The 18,922-nt window shown below is 37.0% G+C and overlaps 1 protein-coding gene across 3 annotated transcripts in view; it reads right to left on the bottom strand.

The window, feature by feature from the left end:
* INTS6 (integrator complex subunit 6) overlaps positions 1-18,922 on the bottom strand; it is a 38,885-nt gene that overhangs the window by 16,838 nt on the left and 3,125 nt on the right. For all 3 annotated transcript variants that reach the window (XM_054272047.1, XM_054272046.1, XM_054272048.1), the window contains one exon: positions 5,218-5,307. In XM_054272047.1, the coding sequence (XP_054128022.1) occupies positions 5,218-5,307 (90 nt within the window). The remainder of the gene's footprint in view (positions 1-5,217; positions 5,308-18,922) is intronic.

Here is an 18,922-nt window from a genome sequence, read left to right as displayed (position 1 = left end):
AGATGAGCCTAGAATTCTACATCCTGAATATCATTTCTTTCCCCACGCATATTTTAATATGAAGACATGCACACATTTTCCTCTTTCTCAACAACCAGTATGAAAGATAAAGGTAGACTGAACTAAGGGAAGGTTATTTACCAGCTGTGGTCTTCAACATGTGATTGCACATAAACAACACGTGTCCTCCCAGCTTAGTACTAGCAACCAGATGTCTTGTCTCATCATTGCCTTGTAGGAGCACACAGAAGCCCTACCATTCCCAAATGCCACAATGATAATGCCACTACACAATCAGTGTGTGCCTTATGCCACTCTCCCTGCCTTTAAAACAACTAAAATATTCCAGAACTACGAGGGGGTGGAAGATAAGGGTGTTCTAGAAGATCTCTTCAGTACAAGGTTACTGGTGAGCAGGTTTGTTTCTTCTCAGTCCTTATTTCTACCCACATTTATGCAACCATGAGAAGCAGCATAGTCTAAAATCCTGGGATGGGAAAGAGGATCCTAGAGACCTTAGGATGAAAAAAGCTAGATAAGCCTTAGAACTCTCTGCACTGGCAGGACAGTTTGAGAAAGACAGTAATGATCTTCTGGCAATGGCTGCACATACAGGCTCATCCACTAGAAAGGGCACCAATAGAACTGCTGAAGCTTTAGTACCCAGGTAATAACAGGCAGCTCCATCTTGGGACATCTCATAAAAGGGTGTTAGAAGACTAGGCACTACACAAAAATATGCCTACAGTCAACTTCACTTCTTGTACCAAAGGAAAAAAAAAAATCTATCGGCAAGTAACCTTCCTTGCACGCTCTTCTGGTACCCAAAAAAAGGACAAGACATCTGACATTCTACCAAGCAAATGCAGCCTTTCATCCCTGAAGGACTAAGGACAGGTAACCATTCAAGCTGAGAACATCAGCTCTTGACAGACTGAGAAACTCTACTTACAGTTATCAACATTATGTTTTCTCATCTTTTTCCATCCAATCCTATGCAGTTATACAGAAAGACAAATTATTCTTTCATGGGAGACAACTCAAGGAGATTCCAAAGACATCAAGGTCAACTGACACACCATGTCAATACATGATATACTTGGCCATTCCAAAGCCAGCATTCGCCATCACCAAGTATTCACTGAGCTGATAGTTATAAATTAAGAATTTACACATCAAGAGCTTTGGAGCTCAGTGTCAAGTGCTGTGAACCCCAAAACTGCTGCTAACAGGAATAATAAAGAAAAGAAAGAATGAGGACATACATTTAATTATATTTGCCATATATTTCTTGCAGAATTTGTTTAGAAATCAAAACTGGAGGAACTATGATAAAAAACATAATACAGCATTTCGAGTTCCTGATTATTCTTGACAGTACGCAGAACCTTGCTGTGACACTTGTCACAGCTGCTACAAGTGCAATGCAAGGTGATCAGCTCTGGTGAGGATCAATGTGACAATGCCAAACAGCTGTGGGATGAAGTCACATTAAAATCACAGATTCTTCCTGTAAGAGTTTCTCATAACTGGAAGATCAGAGGAATGGCAACATACAGAAACCAAGCAGCATTGCTCAAGCTTTTTGCTTGTATAATCATTTATCAGAATGTATCAATATGCTATTAACTCCATTTCAGTCTTGCAGACAAGTTTAATGCTACTTAGAGAGTATGTGGAGGGAGGACAAGAGAACATAGCTCAGCAATTGTAAGACTTGAAAAATATGTTAATTTCATAATATGAAGAGGAATAAGCAATCCCTTCAAGCATTTAAACATTTGCTTAACGAAAGATGAAGAAAGGGCTAAGACTGAATTTGAGGGATCAGGCCAGAAGCAAAAGCCACTCCATAAGGAATCCATAACATGAGACCAACTAATTAATGATGGCTTGCCAACAGTATGAGCCCATCCCCTCCTCAAGTTCTGACTCAAACTAGTGAGTCCAGGGAAGGGTCTGGTCAACAAGCCATGCAGAACATAGAATTGATGCTGGCACTTTTCACTGGCACAGATGCATTAAAAAGCAGCACCAGAAGGGATAGAACTGAAAGTGTTACTGACTTGTGCAGGTGAAGAAAACTGCATAGACAATATAATTTCTGTTTTCAGTCTGAAAGACCACACCTATGAGAGACAAAGCAGCACGCACTGCAGGTTAAGGCTCTATCTGCAACACCCCGTTTTAAAATCCACAAAGGAACAGGACATGTGAAGAATTCAGCAAGAGCTCTGAAGCAGGGTTTAAGCTTGACTGCTTCACACTAAGGCAGATGACAGTGTTCCCATAGTGATAAACTGATTTCATTGGTAAGAATGTAAATGTTCATCTGAATGACAAAGCTTTGAGAAAACTTGCCTCCAGGTCCCATGCTGGCTTCACAGGCTTTCCAAAAAAAACCCCAACAAAACACCAAAGCCCAACACTGTTGGTTAGCTTGTATATATGCCTTAAAAGAACTAAAAATACACTGCCTCAGTCGATACTAGGAGTAAAAACATTGTTGTCATAGCCAGTGGGATATGATCACTTCCAACACCAACTCTGAAAAGCCTCCCCGAAGTCAAACCCAAAGAACAGGACAAACATTTCAAAGTGACTGAAAAAGCTTTGTTACTGAACCAAAGAGGAGCAATCAACTTCTGTATCTCCAGGGTGGTGTTCCTGTACTAATTCCAGCTCATTTCTGTATGTCCAACTTGAGAGGAAACTGTAAAGGACACTCAAGGTAGACTAAGAAAAATTCTGATCAATAGAACACATACTGACAAAAACAAAAGATCATCCCTGAAAGACAGTAGTAGCACCCTTCAATGCTTTGTTCCTCTTCTCTGTGATAGTGTTAAGAATGTTTCTACCAGTACACCTATGGCCAAAAAAAGGAAAAAAAATCACATCCTTTGCTGCGTATGAAACACACACCCAGTACATACATATGGAAAAGCATTCAAACCTGCTTGCATTCACATTTTGTCTTGCAAGAACAGTGGTCACTTCACCTTCTGGAGGAATGGAACACCTTTACATTGGCTTATTTATAACAAAAAAACCCCACGTTAATTCACTATAATTAGAGCAAATTCTGCATTTCTACAATGCAATTTAACAATCACAAAATTCCAACATTGGGCCTGATTTGACATCATCACAACACAAACTCTGGTTGTAGCACACATTTATCAGTCAGCACTGCTCATGAACCAAGTCTAAACTTAGTAGATTTATGCAGTCACCAGGAAACCCCTTGTCTCAACCTAAGTTACAACAGTTTAAAGATGTGAATGTATGACCAAATGGTTGCCTCACTCCAGGAAAATGTCTTCTTGTGAAGACTAAGATGAAGTTGTACTCACATTAAAAGGAAAAGAACAAAAAAAAAAAAAAACCTGGATGGCTATGAAAGTCCTGATTCTTGTTATAAAATGAAGAGCTTAACTACTAATGCAGCTTTCTTACCTAAATAATTTTGAATAACAAAGATGAAAGGAAATGTAACACAGAATCACAGCACTGCATACACCAGAAGGAACACATGACACACAGTCCAGAGGCTTTTGACTGCTCAGGGTCTTGTCCAATGCAGCTTTTACCATCTCCACAACCACTGGTCAACATGTCCAGTGTTTGATCACCTACACAGTTAAAGATTTTCTTGATACCTCATCAGAATTTCCCATGGGACAACTTGCAGCTGTTGCCTCTTATCTCAGCCCTGGGTACCTCCAGGAAAAGACAAGCTCCCAGTCCCATTCAGCTGTTGCAGAGGGTGGTAAAGCACTCCCCAGGCTTCTCTTCTGAAGACTCAACAAACCCAGTTCTCAGCCTCTATCCAGAGGTTGAGTTTCTCTCTGAGCACCTTGGTGCTCCTCACTCCAGTATGTCAGTGCCAGATTTTACAAGTCATCTGACAACAGAGATTCTTCTCAAGAAAGGCCTTACACAGCTAAAAGATTACCCAAAACAGTATTCTGCTGCTAACAGCACTGTATGTTGCAGAAGACTCTGAAATCAGTATCACATTGTTCAGTATTTTGGACTGCACACATTCAATCACAGAATTCATCTGTAATAGGTTAATGGGTAAAAAAAATTATGATGGAAGTAAGATTTCATACAGATAACCTACTTGTTACCATGGATCCAGGAATTCCATTTCATTTACTAGCTATGCTTGTTAGGAGTCCACACAGAATTACACAATTATTCAACTCTCTTCAAGTTAGATATATTACAAAAACCACTCAAATACCACTTTTCATACAGACAAATTCTGTCAGTGCTGTAACAATGCAATATAATACATTATTAGGAGAAATCTGAGTAACTAATGAACAGCAAGGTACAACAAGTTAATCTGTACAGTCAAATGTGGTGAAGCACAGGCAAAAGTCTGAATTCTTCTCTTAAGTTTTAAAATGGACCTTTGGATATTAACCTTGTCCCTGAAAAGGGAATGAACTTAGGGATTTGTTATAGTTTGTTTGGGGTTTTTTTTTTCACTACTGCATGGAATGGGCACTGAGCTGGCCCAACCAATCCTACCACTTCCATCTTTTTAAGGAAAGAATTCAAAAGGGCCAGTAAGTTAAAATAGTTCAGTGCCTCAGCATTTGCCATACCTCTGAGTTAGCCAGATGTCTGACTGGGTACTCCATATACCAAGGTCTTGATTTTAAACTGCTCTACAGATTTAAATTGGAATATATTTCTTCAGTTCTTACCTTGAATTATAAAGACTACTCATTTGATTATAATATTTTTAACAACTCTGTGTGAGAGTAGTACATGTTTCACATATACCCTAGTGGCAACATCCTTTGGGAAATCATTACTTTAACTTGGGTCTATACAAAAAAAACCTCTATCAAGACCAATTAAGGACACATATGCTTTATAGAAATCAATTTCTTCTGCTAACGTATTTTAAAAGCCATGAACTCCTTAGACAGAGCAAACTCATTCTATTTAACAGACCAACAATTGCACCACAGGTTTCTGTTACATGAAGGAAAAAGAGTTATTTGGTTTTTCATAGTACTATTGCATAAAATTACTTGAAGTTAAAATAAATTACTTGAAATTAATCAAGACACAAGCAAATTTAAGCTATTAATGAGCATTCTTCTGAGGAGCCACTTATGCTCCTACTGTAAACAGTATCAATGTTTAAACAATATTTAGTACACATTACTGTAACCAGAAGTTAGATCTTACCTCTTCCTGTATACCACTGGTAGTAGTTAATTTACTTCCATCAGTAACTGTTATAATTATTGCTGGCTCCAGAAAAAAAGGGTTTCGTCCCTAAGAGGAAAAAAAAGCAGTTACTTAAAATGATGTAACAAACTGTTCAGTCATTAAATAGCCACTGATATCTACTAACAAAACAACAAAGCTTGAGGTATTTATTCTCATGTACCACATATTGCAGCACAAGGAGCTTTTTAGCCTTTTTACACTCACACCATGGAATGCCAGACACTTAGCATGTCTGTATTCAATGAATGCATACAGAAAGAGCAAAAATGGTTAACACAGGACTTCAAGAATAAGGCTTGCAACATATTCTGACAAACAAGCAGCTGTTTGGAGAAGCAACCATCTCCTCCAAAGGTACTTCCAATTCTCCCTATTCCAGGGCCAATTTTGTGATTTAATTACTTTGTGTCCAAGTACAGTATTCACATAGTATCTTGTGATCATGACCCCTGGGTTAAGAACTACTACTCTATCTATTAAGACTGATAAAATTAGCACCCGTTCCATTCTGATGAAAGTGGTTCAACATGCATACACAAAATCTACTTCAGAAACAAATACTTGAAAAATAGATAAACTTTCTGTATGTATCATTTAAGACAAACATATACAAGGCAAGATATTCTAGGATCCCAGCAAGACAGGCAGCTAGCCTAGCTGTAGCAAAAACTTGAGGTCAGTTATTGGTATTCCTTTATCTACTGCCAGCTCTAGGAGCTCTCCAAAAAGAACTCCAAAGTATTCCACGGATACATCAACTCCAGCTGAGGTAACACATTTCACTCTACCTAGGGTTAATAATGGACTGAATAAAAGCCACCACAAGATTGGGTTTAGTATGTCCTGTTCTTCTCTTGCTAATATCAAGGCCTTGTTTTTCTTCCTCAGGAAACAAAGAAAAATGTAACTAAACCTGCAGCCTAGTTCTGCTTATAAAGACAAACTATCTCATGAATGGTTGTGACTTACTCTAAAAACATGGAGAGAGAACTAACAGGTTTTAAAAGACCTTTTAAACCCATTTTTAGAACCCATTGAATATAAAAGATCATCTACTGATTTTGTGCTTCAAACAGAACTATTATTTAACAATCTCATATATTTGGTGAAGGGTATCCAGTTTGACTACTGTGGCAGCACCACATTTATAGTGGTCAATATTTTTTCAAACCTTCGTAAAAAAAAGATTAAAGATTTCTTTTCTAATAGCATACCATTACTACAAAAAATAAGCAAAAATCAAATTAAAACAAAGATCAATCTCTCCCATGAAAGCCAAGCTACTTCATAATTTAATTTAAACAATTACTCAAAAGGATTTAAGGATCCTCAAAACACTCCATTTTAATTAAAATAATTTCCTAAGAATATTTGGCCTTATTTAATTCTTAACAGTTACAGTATGTTATTCTGCCAATAGTTACCACAACTGCAAAACATCAGCTGGAAGCTAATTACATTGCAGTGAAATAATACAGAAAGCAGGGTTTGTAACTAGATATTTCTCATGAATACTAACCATAAAAATACTTGAATTCTACTGCTAATAAATTATTGTAAAAATGAATTGACAACTGATAAAAATAACAGATTTATAATGTCATAACCAATGCTAAGTTAATATTCTGGTGCAATTTCAAATGCAAGTATTAAAATTTCCATCTCTGACAACACCTTTTATCTGGATATCCTCATCACCTTGAAAAACTTTTTTATTCCTTAACTATACTTTTTCTCAATTTTTTCCTATCTAAAGTTTAAGCCTTAAACAGCTGGTGTTAGAATGATCATGAAATTATAAGGAAGGAAACAGGAGTTGCTACACTTGAGCTCCCTATGAACCGTGTCTGAGGGAGAAATGTCTTCATCCTCAGGATACTCTCTGTAATTTCACAAGCATTTGACATATACAAAGGATATTCACTCACACACTAAGAATCAATTGTTTTCAGAAAGATATTTAAAATGTATCATGGTAAAATTTCAGTAAAAAAGCTATTACTGAGATTTACTACTTTTTGACTAAAAATTTTCATGTCATTACTTTTTAAAGACCACCACTGACTCTGCTGACCCTGCTCCCCACCTCAGTTATACAAAGGCATTCAAAACCAGTTCCTTCAACAAAACCCCCTCATATTTATCTAAGCTCTCAACAGTAAGACATCATAAAATTGAATTCCAAAAGACTTAGCAATTCTTTTAACTTAACTGCAGCACTTCTGTCAACAATTGGTTGAGAACTTTATTTCTACCTAATTAATCTAATTCTACAGCAATCAAATTACTTTCTATTTCTCTTCCCATAGAAATACACTTTAAAAAAAACCCCAGCATTTACAAATCTTGGAAATATCATTCTTCAAAACACATAGCAACATCATTGACTGTAAATGCACAGGAAATTAATTCAGTCCAGCACAATTATTTTGGCTATGCAGAGGAACAGTGAGTGACAGTGTACACTACCATCTCTTTGGCAGCTTACAGGTATGCTGCAATGCACTGGGGAAAACATCTCAGGGTAACAAGGTATAAATAATAAGCCTGCTTACAACTTACTCTGACAACTAGCTAACCAGCATGAGGTTTTATTCCTTTCAGAAGCAAGACACTGCTTTTCCTTCTGCAAGTTTGTAGCAGTGGTGAAAAAAGCAAGAACCACCTACGGTTTTAATGGCTGACCACTGTCGAACAATGTACAAGGAAGATTTTTTCATTCACAATCTACATTGTCAAGGACAGATGTGCACCAAGACAACAAAAAGCCCTACAGACCTCTTTTGGAAACAAAGTTACTTAAAACAGCAACAATACCAGGGAAAGTCTTTTTGATTAAAAAGGAACAAGCAAGAGATTCAAAGCCTTAAAACAAATTTATATTACACAACACTTCTATTTGAACAATTTGACAGCTTCATGATTGCTGCAAAACACAAAGAAAGGCTGCGTTGGTTGCCTTTCCCTTGGTCTCCAGCTGAAGCAATTCTGTGCTCAGATAACACAAATACAGAGCACCACTGAGCTCCACACCACTCACTATGGGTCACAGAAAGAGGCATCCCATGCCACACCAGCTTGCATGATGCTCTCAGAGGGAGCCTCACATCAAGCCACAAAGTGTATCAAATTATCAAGACACATTATTGCCTGGTTAAGGCTCTCACAATTAAGAATTCACTCCCACTGGCAAGTGAGCTTAGCATCAAATTTCAACGTGACTAAATAATACACAGATGATTTTCTTTCCTTCTTCCAAGTGTAGAGGTAAAGTAGTTCAAGACCTATTGTGACCTTTACATATGCAAGTATACAATATTACACATGCAGGAAGAACAGATAAAGACTACTGTTATCTCAAAGCACACATTTAAATATGAATTTCAGAGTCAGAAGTGTTGCAGAACTGAAGAAATGGATGAGGTAGAAATGTGACCAAACCACACCAAATCAGAGACTAAAAATGACACAATAAGCAACTACTACAAAAATAAGTTTTTAGTAGTACAGAAACTTGAAGCTCAAGAAAGGTTGGAAGCTGAAAATAGACATTAACTTAAGTGCACACTTTTAACAGAACATATCACTAGGAACTGGAAAAAATGCATTTTGAGATCACGACAAATGTCTAAAAGGTACACTTCCACTTCAGTAAATCACAAAACTCTGCAAGCTGTATTGTTATCTATCTCCTATTACATTATCTCAGCAGAGCCTTTCCATTTTCAAAACTATCAGCCCTAACTCTCAGTAAATTTAGACATCTGACCAGGAAATATAAAATTGCAGTATCAATTTTTTAATTCAGTCTCAGGTTTTTATAATTTAGAAGGTCAAGAGTCTCAAATGCTCTTGAGAATCTGTGAGCAACCATTGTTAAAAAGCAACAGCTTAAAATGAAATCTAGAAGTCAGAATGACAAAAATTATTAGCTTTAAAGCTATTTTTTAACTGATAAACAGCTTAAAAATTATCAAAACACTGAGCTTGAATTTCAAACCAAAACAGATGGTCCAAATCCATCACGGTTTTCATTTTTTTTGCTTCCTAGAAACTTCAGTTACGCTTTAGCAAAATCATGAAATGTCTAAGACATTAACATTTATTGGAGACTTTAATCTTCATTGCTCAAGGCAGAACACTATCAGTCAAGTACACAGAGGTATTAACAACTGTTCTGATCATCAGTTACATAAGAACTGCAGCATCTTGTGCAACTTCTTACTTGTCCCACTCACACTTTCAGCAGCTTTGGCTATTTTCCATTATCCGCATAGAATTAACCTCTGTAGTTGGCAAGTCCTATAGAACCAAGTGTATTTTAAGCTTTTGCACAATTGTTTCCCAAGTCACAAGCACAGCTGAAGACACTGGCATCACAGCAGTATTTCAGTCAATTTATAGCTGGCAATTGAACTCTACAAAAATTACTTTGCCTTTAAGGATTTTTAAATGTATGTATGTAGACACACAGCACAACCATGCACATACAAGCAATGCGCTACAGTACTAGGGAAAGAATATGCTTTCAACTTTGGTAGACCAGTAAATTCCTTCCTATTACTTGATAAGAAGCAAAATGTCTTTAAATGGAAGTTTTCCCAGATGAAGCTAATCTATCACCTAATATTTAACACAAACACACTGTGAAACTTTGATCTATCAGAACACAAGAAGAATATGCTGCAGGTGGGGGACTGCAAAAAGAGCAGTCCAATTCTACTACAACATTTGCATCCATAAATCTGACATCTCACATGTTATGCCACCATAACAGCACCATAATTCTGTGGCCAGACTGAAGAATATAGCAGCTCTAAATTCTGTCACGTTGTTATCTAATTGACTGAACCTGCATGATAAAAATAACTTTGCAATTGTAATTATTTACTATATTTTAGAACTGAAATTGATTCTTTGAAGTGGAAGCACCTCAGTGTCAGAGAAACTTCGGTGCTTTCAGACTGAGTAAGAGCTGAAGAACATACAGATTCTCTATAGGCTCAAGATCTGACAAAGCTGGACTTCACGCAGAAAGAAAGCTGCTAACTCATCTATCTTGCTGTCCATAAAGATTTCAATACGTTCCCTTGATGCTGTTGATTATTCAAAATATAATAGAGTTTTGTAGTGGTAGCAGTTCTGTCTTAGTCGAAGATCAGATATTTGTACAGCAGACGTATTTCAAAATCACTTTCAGAAGTCACAGAAGTAAGTTCAATGAGAGCTGCACCAACCAGTTTGAGTTTTACACAGGATGGGTGTTTTGAAATATGTTAAGATTTCAAGCCATAAAAGAAATTTTAATACAAACTAGAAATCTCCCTTAATGCCTAATTAATGACAAAGGCAACAACACCAGCCACAAAGAGGAATCTTATGAAATAATCTAATGAAAGCCCCATTCCAGAAATTACACTATCTCCAAGAAAAAATGCCCAGTGTTTTTCTGAAATGGCTGCTGGACAGCAGGATGACTCTTTCTATTAGACCTAGTCCACGCACACCTGCAGTATGGACAAGCATCCTGTGTCATAATACTGACATCTGCAGCTCTCCCTGCAGCACCCAAGATGGGAGGACTTGTGCTCTGCCTTTTGTTCGCACTAGGCAGCTGGGAATGCTACCTCACCAACAGACAGGTTTCAGAAAGAACACAGGAAAATTCATCACCTAATAAAGATAATTTGAGAGATCACCTCACTACAACCAAAGGAAGAGAACTCTAAATCTCAAGGGAAAAACAACAGCTATCAGAAAAGCAGGTGATAGTAGCAGGTTTTAGAAGACCAAAGCGTGGTCCCAAGAACTGCAAAGAGCTAGCTCCTCTGTGTATATAACAATATGCACACCCAGGGTGAATAAAAAGATCATACCTCTTCAATTCAGGGATGAGGGAAAGAAATAGGTTTGACAAATGCTTAAGGAGTCTGGACTGAGGCCAAACCAGAAACTGTACTGTGAAAACACCAACTCTCACCACTACCACAGATTCTCCCAAAATCTCCCACGGGTTTTGCCGTAGTTTCAGCTGCAAAAAAGCAACATTTATAAACTGCTATTTGGCCAAAATAGCCTATCAGACAGTACCTCACCTATGTAAATTTGTATTTTACTTTGTAATTGGAACACCAGCCAGCAGAGGGGGCACAAGTTAATAAAATCTATTCTCATAGGAGGTGTTTTGAGTAACAAGATAAACCTGAGGCACACTATTTGCATACTACCTCAAAACACACAGGAACAAGTTAATACCTCTTGTCTAAATCCATGTATCTAAAACCCCTAAATATTCTTGTATAAGTACAAACAAGAAGTAATCCCTCACTGAACTCCTCATTTCTTAACATATGTTTAATCCAACAGCTGGTTCATGGTTTCTAGACACCATGGAAGCACATACTATCATTCCACTTCTTCCTTTTTTTGCTGCAGACTGCCCATCTTTGGAAGGCTCAGCCACAAAAACTGAACTGTATTATGGACACATGCCCTTTGCTTTTGAAGCTAACCTCCCCCCCTCCTTCAGTATTCTATCTCAAATTATTTTGTCTTTTGGAGAAAATCTTAAAAATAGAGTTTTAAGGAGGCACAGTAGAATTTATCAAGGTCTGAACCCATGCTTCCATTAACACACCATCTCCCTCCTCCCCCAAAAAAATGGAAAATGCTTTTCAAGCAGTAATAATTTCTCCTGCACTCATACTCCAAAAGCCAACAAAACTGCAACCATTTCACAGTAAGGATGGCAACCAAAAAATATCTTTCCTCCAGGAGGCAAGACTACAAAACCTAAATTCAGCTGTGCTCCTCCACAGACAACAGCAAAGTTACTGAAGGCAAATTAATTTCCCACATTGTAGACAATTATTTAGTTAACCACATAACAAATGCCTAAGAGTTACTACAATGCCCAAGACATGGGCTAGTCACAGTTTCTTAACTGGAATACTTATGTAGGATTACAGGGCACTTACATGGTTTCAATTTCATTTCTTACTAGCACTACAGATTAGGAGTAAATGAAATAATTTTTGCTCACAGTGTTTGTACACACCACTGTTTGGTGGCATGAAGCTTTCTGCATCAGGGAACCAGGAACAAATTAAGTTATAGACTTAAATAAAAAGAAATTGAAAGAAAAATCAGTTAGCAAAAGGCTTTCAAAGCCAAACACAATTGTAACAGTAGACTTTTCCTAAGGCTGAGCCAGAGATCAAACTCCTCAGCAGATCAGTTACAGAACTAAGGAAGAATTCTTGAAACAACCACTATGTCCATAACATAGGCTACCTAAGTTCCATCTAAGAAAAGGAAATTTAAGATATTGAGGAAAATAAATGCAACAAAAGCAAGTCATTTGCTCCTTGCTATTTTGGACCTAGGCATTATCTCCAAAAAATCTTTTTAAAATTGCCATTTATGACTTCAATTAACTACTGAACCTCCAAACACATTACCTTAAACTAGCCACGTCAGTCGAAGCTAAACAGCAAAAACCAAAGATCCATTCAGATATCACTTGTGTAATTTGAAATGCTAGAGACAAAACACCTATCTGAATTGCACAAGAGACAACAAACCCATTTTCAAAAACGATGTCACAGAATTTTACATCAACTGCTTGCTCTGCTAAAGATTGCAAATTTGTGTTCTGTATGTAATGATTTCACTGCATATCCATACTGAAACACGCCACAAGAAAATTCACTGTGCTCAGTATCATTTTATAGATGCTCATAACTTTACACATTGAGTTTCCAAGTCTGGCACCAAATGAACTGCTTAAAGACTATTTAATTGCGCAACTTCAGTCATTTTGGAACTCCCTCAGAAAGTTTGTGCCAAGAACAAAACCAAAGCTAACAGCAAGAAAACAAAAAAGGCAACTCAAAGCAGCCTGAAAATGAGTTTCAATGCAATTTTGGAATACACAATCTCCATACTGAGTAATACACATGTGAAAACAGAAGGCATGTGTTAAGGAAGCAGTTTAAGACTCTGTTCATGTTGAACAATAAAGGAATGATGAATACATAGTAGATTTACTAAGACCTCAAACTTAAAACCTCAAGATACTTTCACGTGCCTAAATCAGAGAGGTCCCAACATTAGTAAGTCACAGTTTCAAAAATCACAGGTTAATATATAGGTTTGTCCTCTTTCATTTAAGAACAGATCTAACTGAGTTTTAAATATCACATTATATAAGTGATAATTTCTTGATTAACTAGTAAGTGTTCCAATTTAGCTCCTTGGTAAGTTTCAAAAACAATTCAGTCCTTCAATCTTTCACATTTACATTACAGTTAAAAAATAAAACATGCATAGAACAGGAATTTTATACATAATGAATTCCAGCAAGTAACTAAACAGCAAAAAACCACATTAAAATGAAGCACAAAATGCCACTAACATCTGAAACATTTAAGTACTGATGCGACAGATGTATAATGCCAGAAGGTGAAGAACTTTAACTTTTTCTTAAATGAAATTAAATTATTTACCTAAGCAGCAAAATCAACTGCGATCACAACTTGTATCTTATTTTTAAGGTAACTTAGAGAAAAAGATGCACCTTATCAGTTAGTTACAGATTAATAAATGCATCACTACTGGAATCATCTGAAATTAGATAATCAGCCAATAAGTTACAGGAGTTTTTGAAGTTATTTGAGCAAGCATAATAATGAGCTGCTCATTACTGCTAAAAATAGGTTCTATTTGAGCCTTTATAAACTTTTTCTAAGAAAAATAAATTAACACAATCCATACCAAACATAACCTTAAAGTCAGCTCCAATGACTCTGAGTTTAAGATGATTTTGGTTTTATTTCCTAAAAATATTTCTGAATGTTTTATTCCAAAAATAACTGACCTTGCCAAGCCCTGGATCAAGTCCCTAATTAGAGAAGCCTTTCTGCTCCACAGCAATGACCTTACACAGCTGGTTCTGGCTCAGCCAGTGCAATTCACAGACTAAGCCAGGCCTCTGTTCTCCATATGCTGGAGAAGGGTAACACATCCTACAGTTGCCCACACACTAATTAGAGGGAAAAAACCTAACCAAAATACACACCACCGAGAAGAAGAGACAGACTTGTTTACAAAAATCTCCCCACAAATTAGGGGGTTAATAATCCAGAGTACTGATAAGCTGACTAAAAGTAGCTTATTGACCTGTGAACACAGAGCAATTCTTCAGAATAACTTCCCAAAGACTCCCCCACAATTCCTTCCTGGAGTTTACCACAACAGCAGAAGCAACTTGGCTGTTCTAAACCAATTTTGAACCACCACAGTTCAGTCCAGTTTATTAATCTCACTGACCAATCACTGATTTATTTTCCTACATGAAGTCACACAACTTGAAGCAAGGTTAGTGCCACTATGAACCCATGAGAGGCCACAAGTTCCAGGGCAGAGATCTAGGCTGAGTATGCCTTACAGAAGATGCTCACAATCAAGATGGCATTTTGGGATTCAAAGCTGGGAGGGCAGAACTGTTGCAATAGAGATGCCCACTTTTCACTCATTCTGTATACTGAGCATCAGAAAACACCATCAGTGCCCTATGTGAGTCCAGTGACATTCTGTATTTGTTCAATGTAGCTGGACAAAATGCACAGTGTACGCAAATAAATTATGAATGAACATGTTATGGCACTGCCCCTTCCAAATCAAATTTGTTTGAAGTATCCTCTTTCTGCTACTGGAACAGATTGATGAAAATGTTTTCACTGGAAAAAATGAAGTACCTCATGAAAGGTTCAAATTCTTTAAAAACATACTGGATTGGAACTAGACAAGTGAGACTTTTGCTGAACTTTGTTGGGCTGGGAGTGCTAAAGGGCAAGCAGTTCCACATCACAATGTGAAAAAAACACCCTAACAGCGCCTGCTGTAGCTCTCACTAGAGGGTGTTCTAAAAGAAGGACAGCATGTTTAAAGGTTATGGTCTAAAAGGTGTAAGTTCAAACCAATATGCTTCATTTCATCACACAGCAGATGAGAAGGATTCATTTTTACCAGCACTTCACATACAGATCTTTGACATCAGCAGGCATCCAGGTTCATGTTAAATCCATCGCCATTCCACAGAAAATACCAGACTGTGAGAAGGCCCCTCATATATCTGCCATTATTACACTCACACTTGTGATGTTGTTTACTACTCTCTGAAATTCTCCTATTTGGTTTTCTTGGTCTAGGGGGGCAAAAAAAAGAGACCAGGACAGCTACTCTGCAAGTGTAAATCTCTGTCTCTACCAACATGAGAAGCAAACTGCATGTGCAACTGTGCCAGCATGACAAAGCAGGAAACGCTAACCTAAACTTTGGTTCCAAATTTGGAGGCACATGCAGCACAGGCCATTTCAGTGCAGTGCATTATGATCCCAAAATACCAAGACAAAAGCCATGCTTCAAAGTATTTTGAATTTTGAGAGTAACAAAATCCAGTAACAATTCTCAAAACTCTCTTGGGAAAATAAAACTGCTCCACAATTTAAAAAAAACAGAACATATCACTGCAGAAGCATAATGTAGTCCATGTTAGGGAACAGTATTTCTTTCACTTTTTTTGTGGTTTTATAACCTCAGGAGATTCTAGACAAGCATGTAAACAAGCAGTCAGCCTAGAATGTGTGACTTAAAGCTGTCTTGTGTCCACAAGTATGATTAGACATTACCTCCTAGGTACACTGTTCACTGTAGTTGGAATACTACAGTATTTATGCACTTGTGGCAAACCACCCTGAACTCTACAGACCAATGCCAAGTTCTACTGTGGGAACACATCAGCAATTCTGCTACTGTAGCTACAAATGGGTCTAAACCTATACTCAGAAAGAACTATCAAGTGGCAGTTAACCTAAGATTGTGCTGTTTGATGGTCATACCTGGCATGACCACAACACTCCGAAAAAACTTTTTAAAAACAAATGTAGGATACCTTCCAACTTCCAGCTCTGAGTATATTCTTATGTTCCCAAAATATTCTTTACCAGTTGAATTTTATTTGGATTTTAGTTTTTTCCTTAGATTATTCTAGTTATGCTTCTGCTCATATGTGATACACACTACAGAATAAAAGGCTTTCACCAAGACTGTACACAGCCAGGTAAGTCACCCAGTGTTTCTTGTGCTAATCTAAATCCAGGCAGCATCTTATTCATCACTGTGAATGAAAAATGCCTAGTCTAAATCCATTTGTATTAGACACACTGACTTTTCTGTTTCAGAGCAACAAAGTTAGCATGTGCTTTTGTTACATTAGACTCATTTAAAAGTTAAACTCATCTCATAGCAGTAGTAATGCTGCTGAAAAATGTGCAGTATACTCTAGTGAGATTTTAAAAATTCATAAAAAGCTTATATTATTGAAAAGCACTTTCTATATGCAGTATTAAAGCAATTTCACCCTGAAAAAATATTAAAAATACTTGGAAATCCATTCAGTTAAGTGTATTTTATCCTCTCAAACCTTATTCTATGCTATACTGCCAAAAAACCAGTAAGAGACTTTCAGCATTTCACAAATAACAGGCAACATGAAACACACAGGGTATCAATAAATCAGAGTTTTGACAATTACATACATCTATTCCAGCTTTGGTAGAGCTATGCTGGTCTTTGGCAGGTGAGTATCAAAACACCATTGATACATATTTTACCTACCTCAGATTCAGTGCCTAGGCTTAGAAACCTCACTATAAACTGCAAGTAACTGAAGCTGATGGTTTATTTCAACCATTTGTTTACATTTTCACTCTACCATAACAGCAGCTACGTTTTGAATGCTTTCTGTTTCCACAGAAACATCTATCAGTATTTAACCTTTCTATGAACTACAACAAGCTGCACATTTGCTATACTCAAAACTATTTGGTTAAATCGTGACTACTCATGTCCTGCTGAACAAGCCACAGTTAAAAGAGCTAAGAGTGTACTTCAAGAGGACAAAAAACCTGCCAGTAAAAGGCTGGGTACTTCAGACTACCTGAAATAATGGAAAAGCTGAACTGGAAAAAATGAGGAGTCAATTATCTAAGTATAAACTGGGGCAATGAAGTACAATATTTTGTGTGATGTGACAAACTCTTACTGAGTTTAGTGTGTTTAAACTGATTTCTTCCTGGAGACATCCAAATGCTGTATTTTTTTCCCTAAGCTCTCCATAAATATGCAAAAGGTGAAAAGGGTCACTATTTTTAGTGAATGCTAAAAGCTGACACCCTATTTGAAGGTTTATTCTTCTGCTGTAATCACCACAAAGCATACTAAAGGGGAATAAAGCTATTGGATCCAAGCAGTAAAATACTGAAATTATCAATCTGAACTTGAAGGAACAGCCACCTTGAAATGTGTGCTTTTCAAAATCATTTTTTCTTAACAAAAGCCTCCAAAAAAATGGATGTAGCAACTCCTCAGTAAGACAAAATATTTACAAAGCCCCTATCATAGAATTTATATCAGAACTAGCTTATGAAAAAAATCTTCCAGGCTTTTGACAATTTAAGTGTGTTGACAGTGTCCTTTAAGATCTAAATGTGAGATCCTGTGATCAGCTGATCACATGGTAACTCAATCATTGCATATGCAGTATGATAAAGACTCATAATAAAAATCCAAACATTTAAGTAGCAAGAAAATATGAAGCAGATTTTCCCCAACTCCAGAATGACCCTTCAGCCGTCATTCTTGTTCAGAAGGTCAGCTGATGGAGAACTCTGGTCAACTCTGAAAGGAATGGAGTGTACTGAGTCACTCTGCCATTTAAACCAACAGTTTGCACTCAGCAGGCGTACAAGATGTCACTGATGGAGCCATAACCAGACAATCCCATCAGGCTTGTATCATGTCTTGTCATTAGCATGTGTAAGAAAAGTCTGGTTTACAACTCACTTTCATGTAACAAGTGGATCTTGGCCAAGTACCTTAGAAGTTTGTGAATACACCAAAACACAAGCATGATAGTTCAAAGATGTTTACCCAGAGAAACTTCCCACAGAAGATTAATAAGTTTGGATTTTATTATGTCACATAATACCACACCTAAGATGGTCTGAATGCTGCTATTTTTTGTAAAGTTATCTTCTCTTATTCTAATATACTGTCTTTAAATATCTGCCTGCTAAATTTCAGTTAACTACGCTTTTATAGTGTTAATATTTGTAGCTGCTTTAGAAAAAACTTAATCAGCAATTTATGTTCTGAGTGAAAACTATTTAAAATGCAACTGAGCATTCTGACCACTTTTATTTTCCTGGATTCTTAAGTTTCTCATACTTTGTATGGTTAAACACTGATTTGTCTGGACTAAATTTTAGGTGGTAGACAAGAATAACAGGATGATGACAGGCTACCAAGCCATAGTTTTAAAGACCAATGTGAAGATGAAGACAATTAGCTGCACTAGAGCTCATCCTACAAATGCTGAAGGATCAGTTAAATGTTGCAGAATTTGTTTTTTTTTTTTTTTTAAATTGCTATTTTGGTTAGAATAGCCAAAATGGGAACCTTTGACTTCAGCAGCAGACAACCAGCCACTTGCAATAGAGTCATCTATTTTTGCAGATGCTAGAAAGAGTTAGAATTTCTGTTTAGTCACCTGACTGCACATTGTGAATACCTCTTCAACAGCCAGCTCCACACGTGG

This window comes from Melozone crissalis, unplaced genomic scaffold (genome assembly GCF_028551555.1).
Source record: "Melozone crissalis strain CALT ecotype California unplaced genomic scaffold, PUWL_Pcris_2 ptg000013l_1, whole genome shotgun sequence".
In the NCBI taxonomy this organism is placed as follows: domain Eukaryota; kingdom Metazoa; phylum Chordata; class Aves; order Passeriformes; family Passerellidae; genus Melozone; species Melozone crissalis.
The sequence above is the reverse complement of the archived record's forward strand: the minus strand, read 5'-3'. Positions and strand labels throughout refer to the sequence as shown.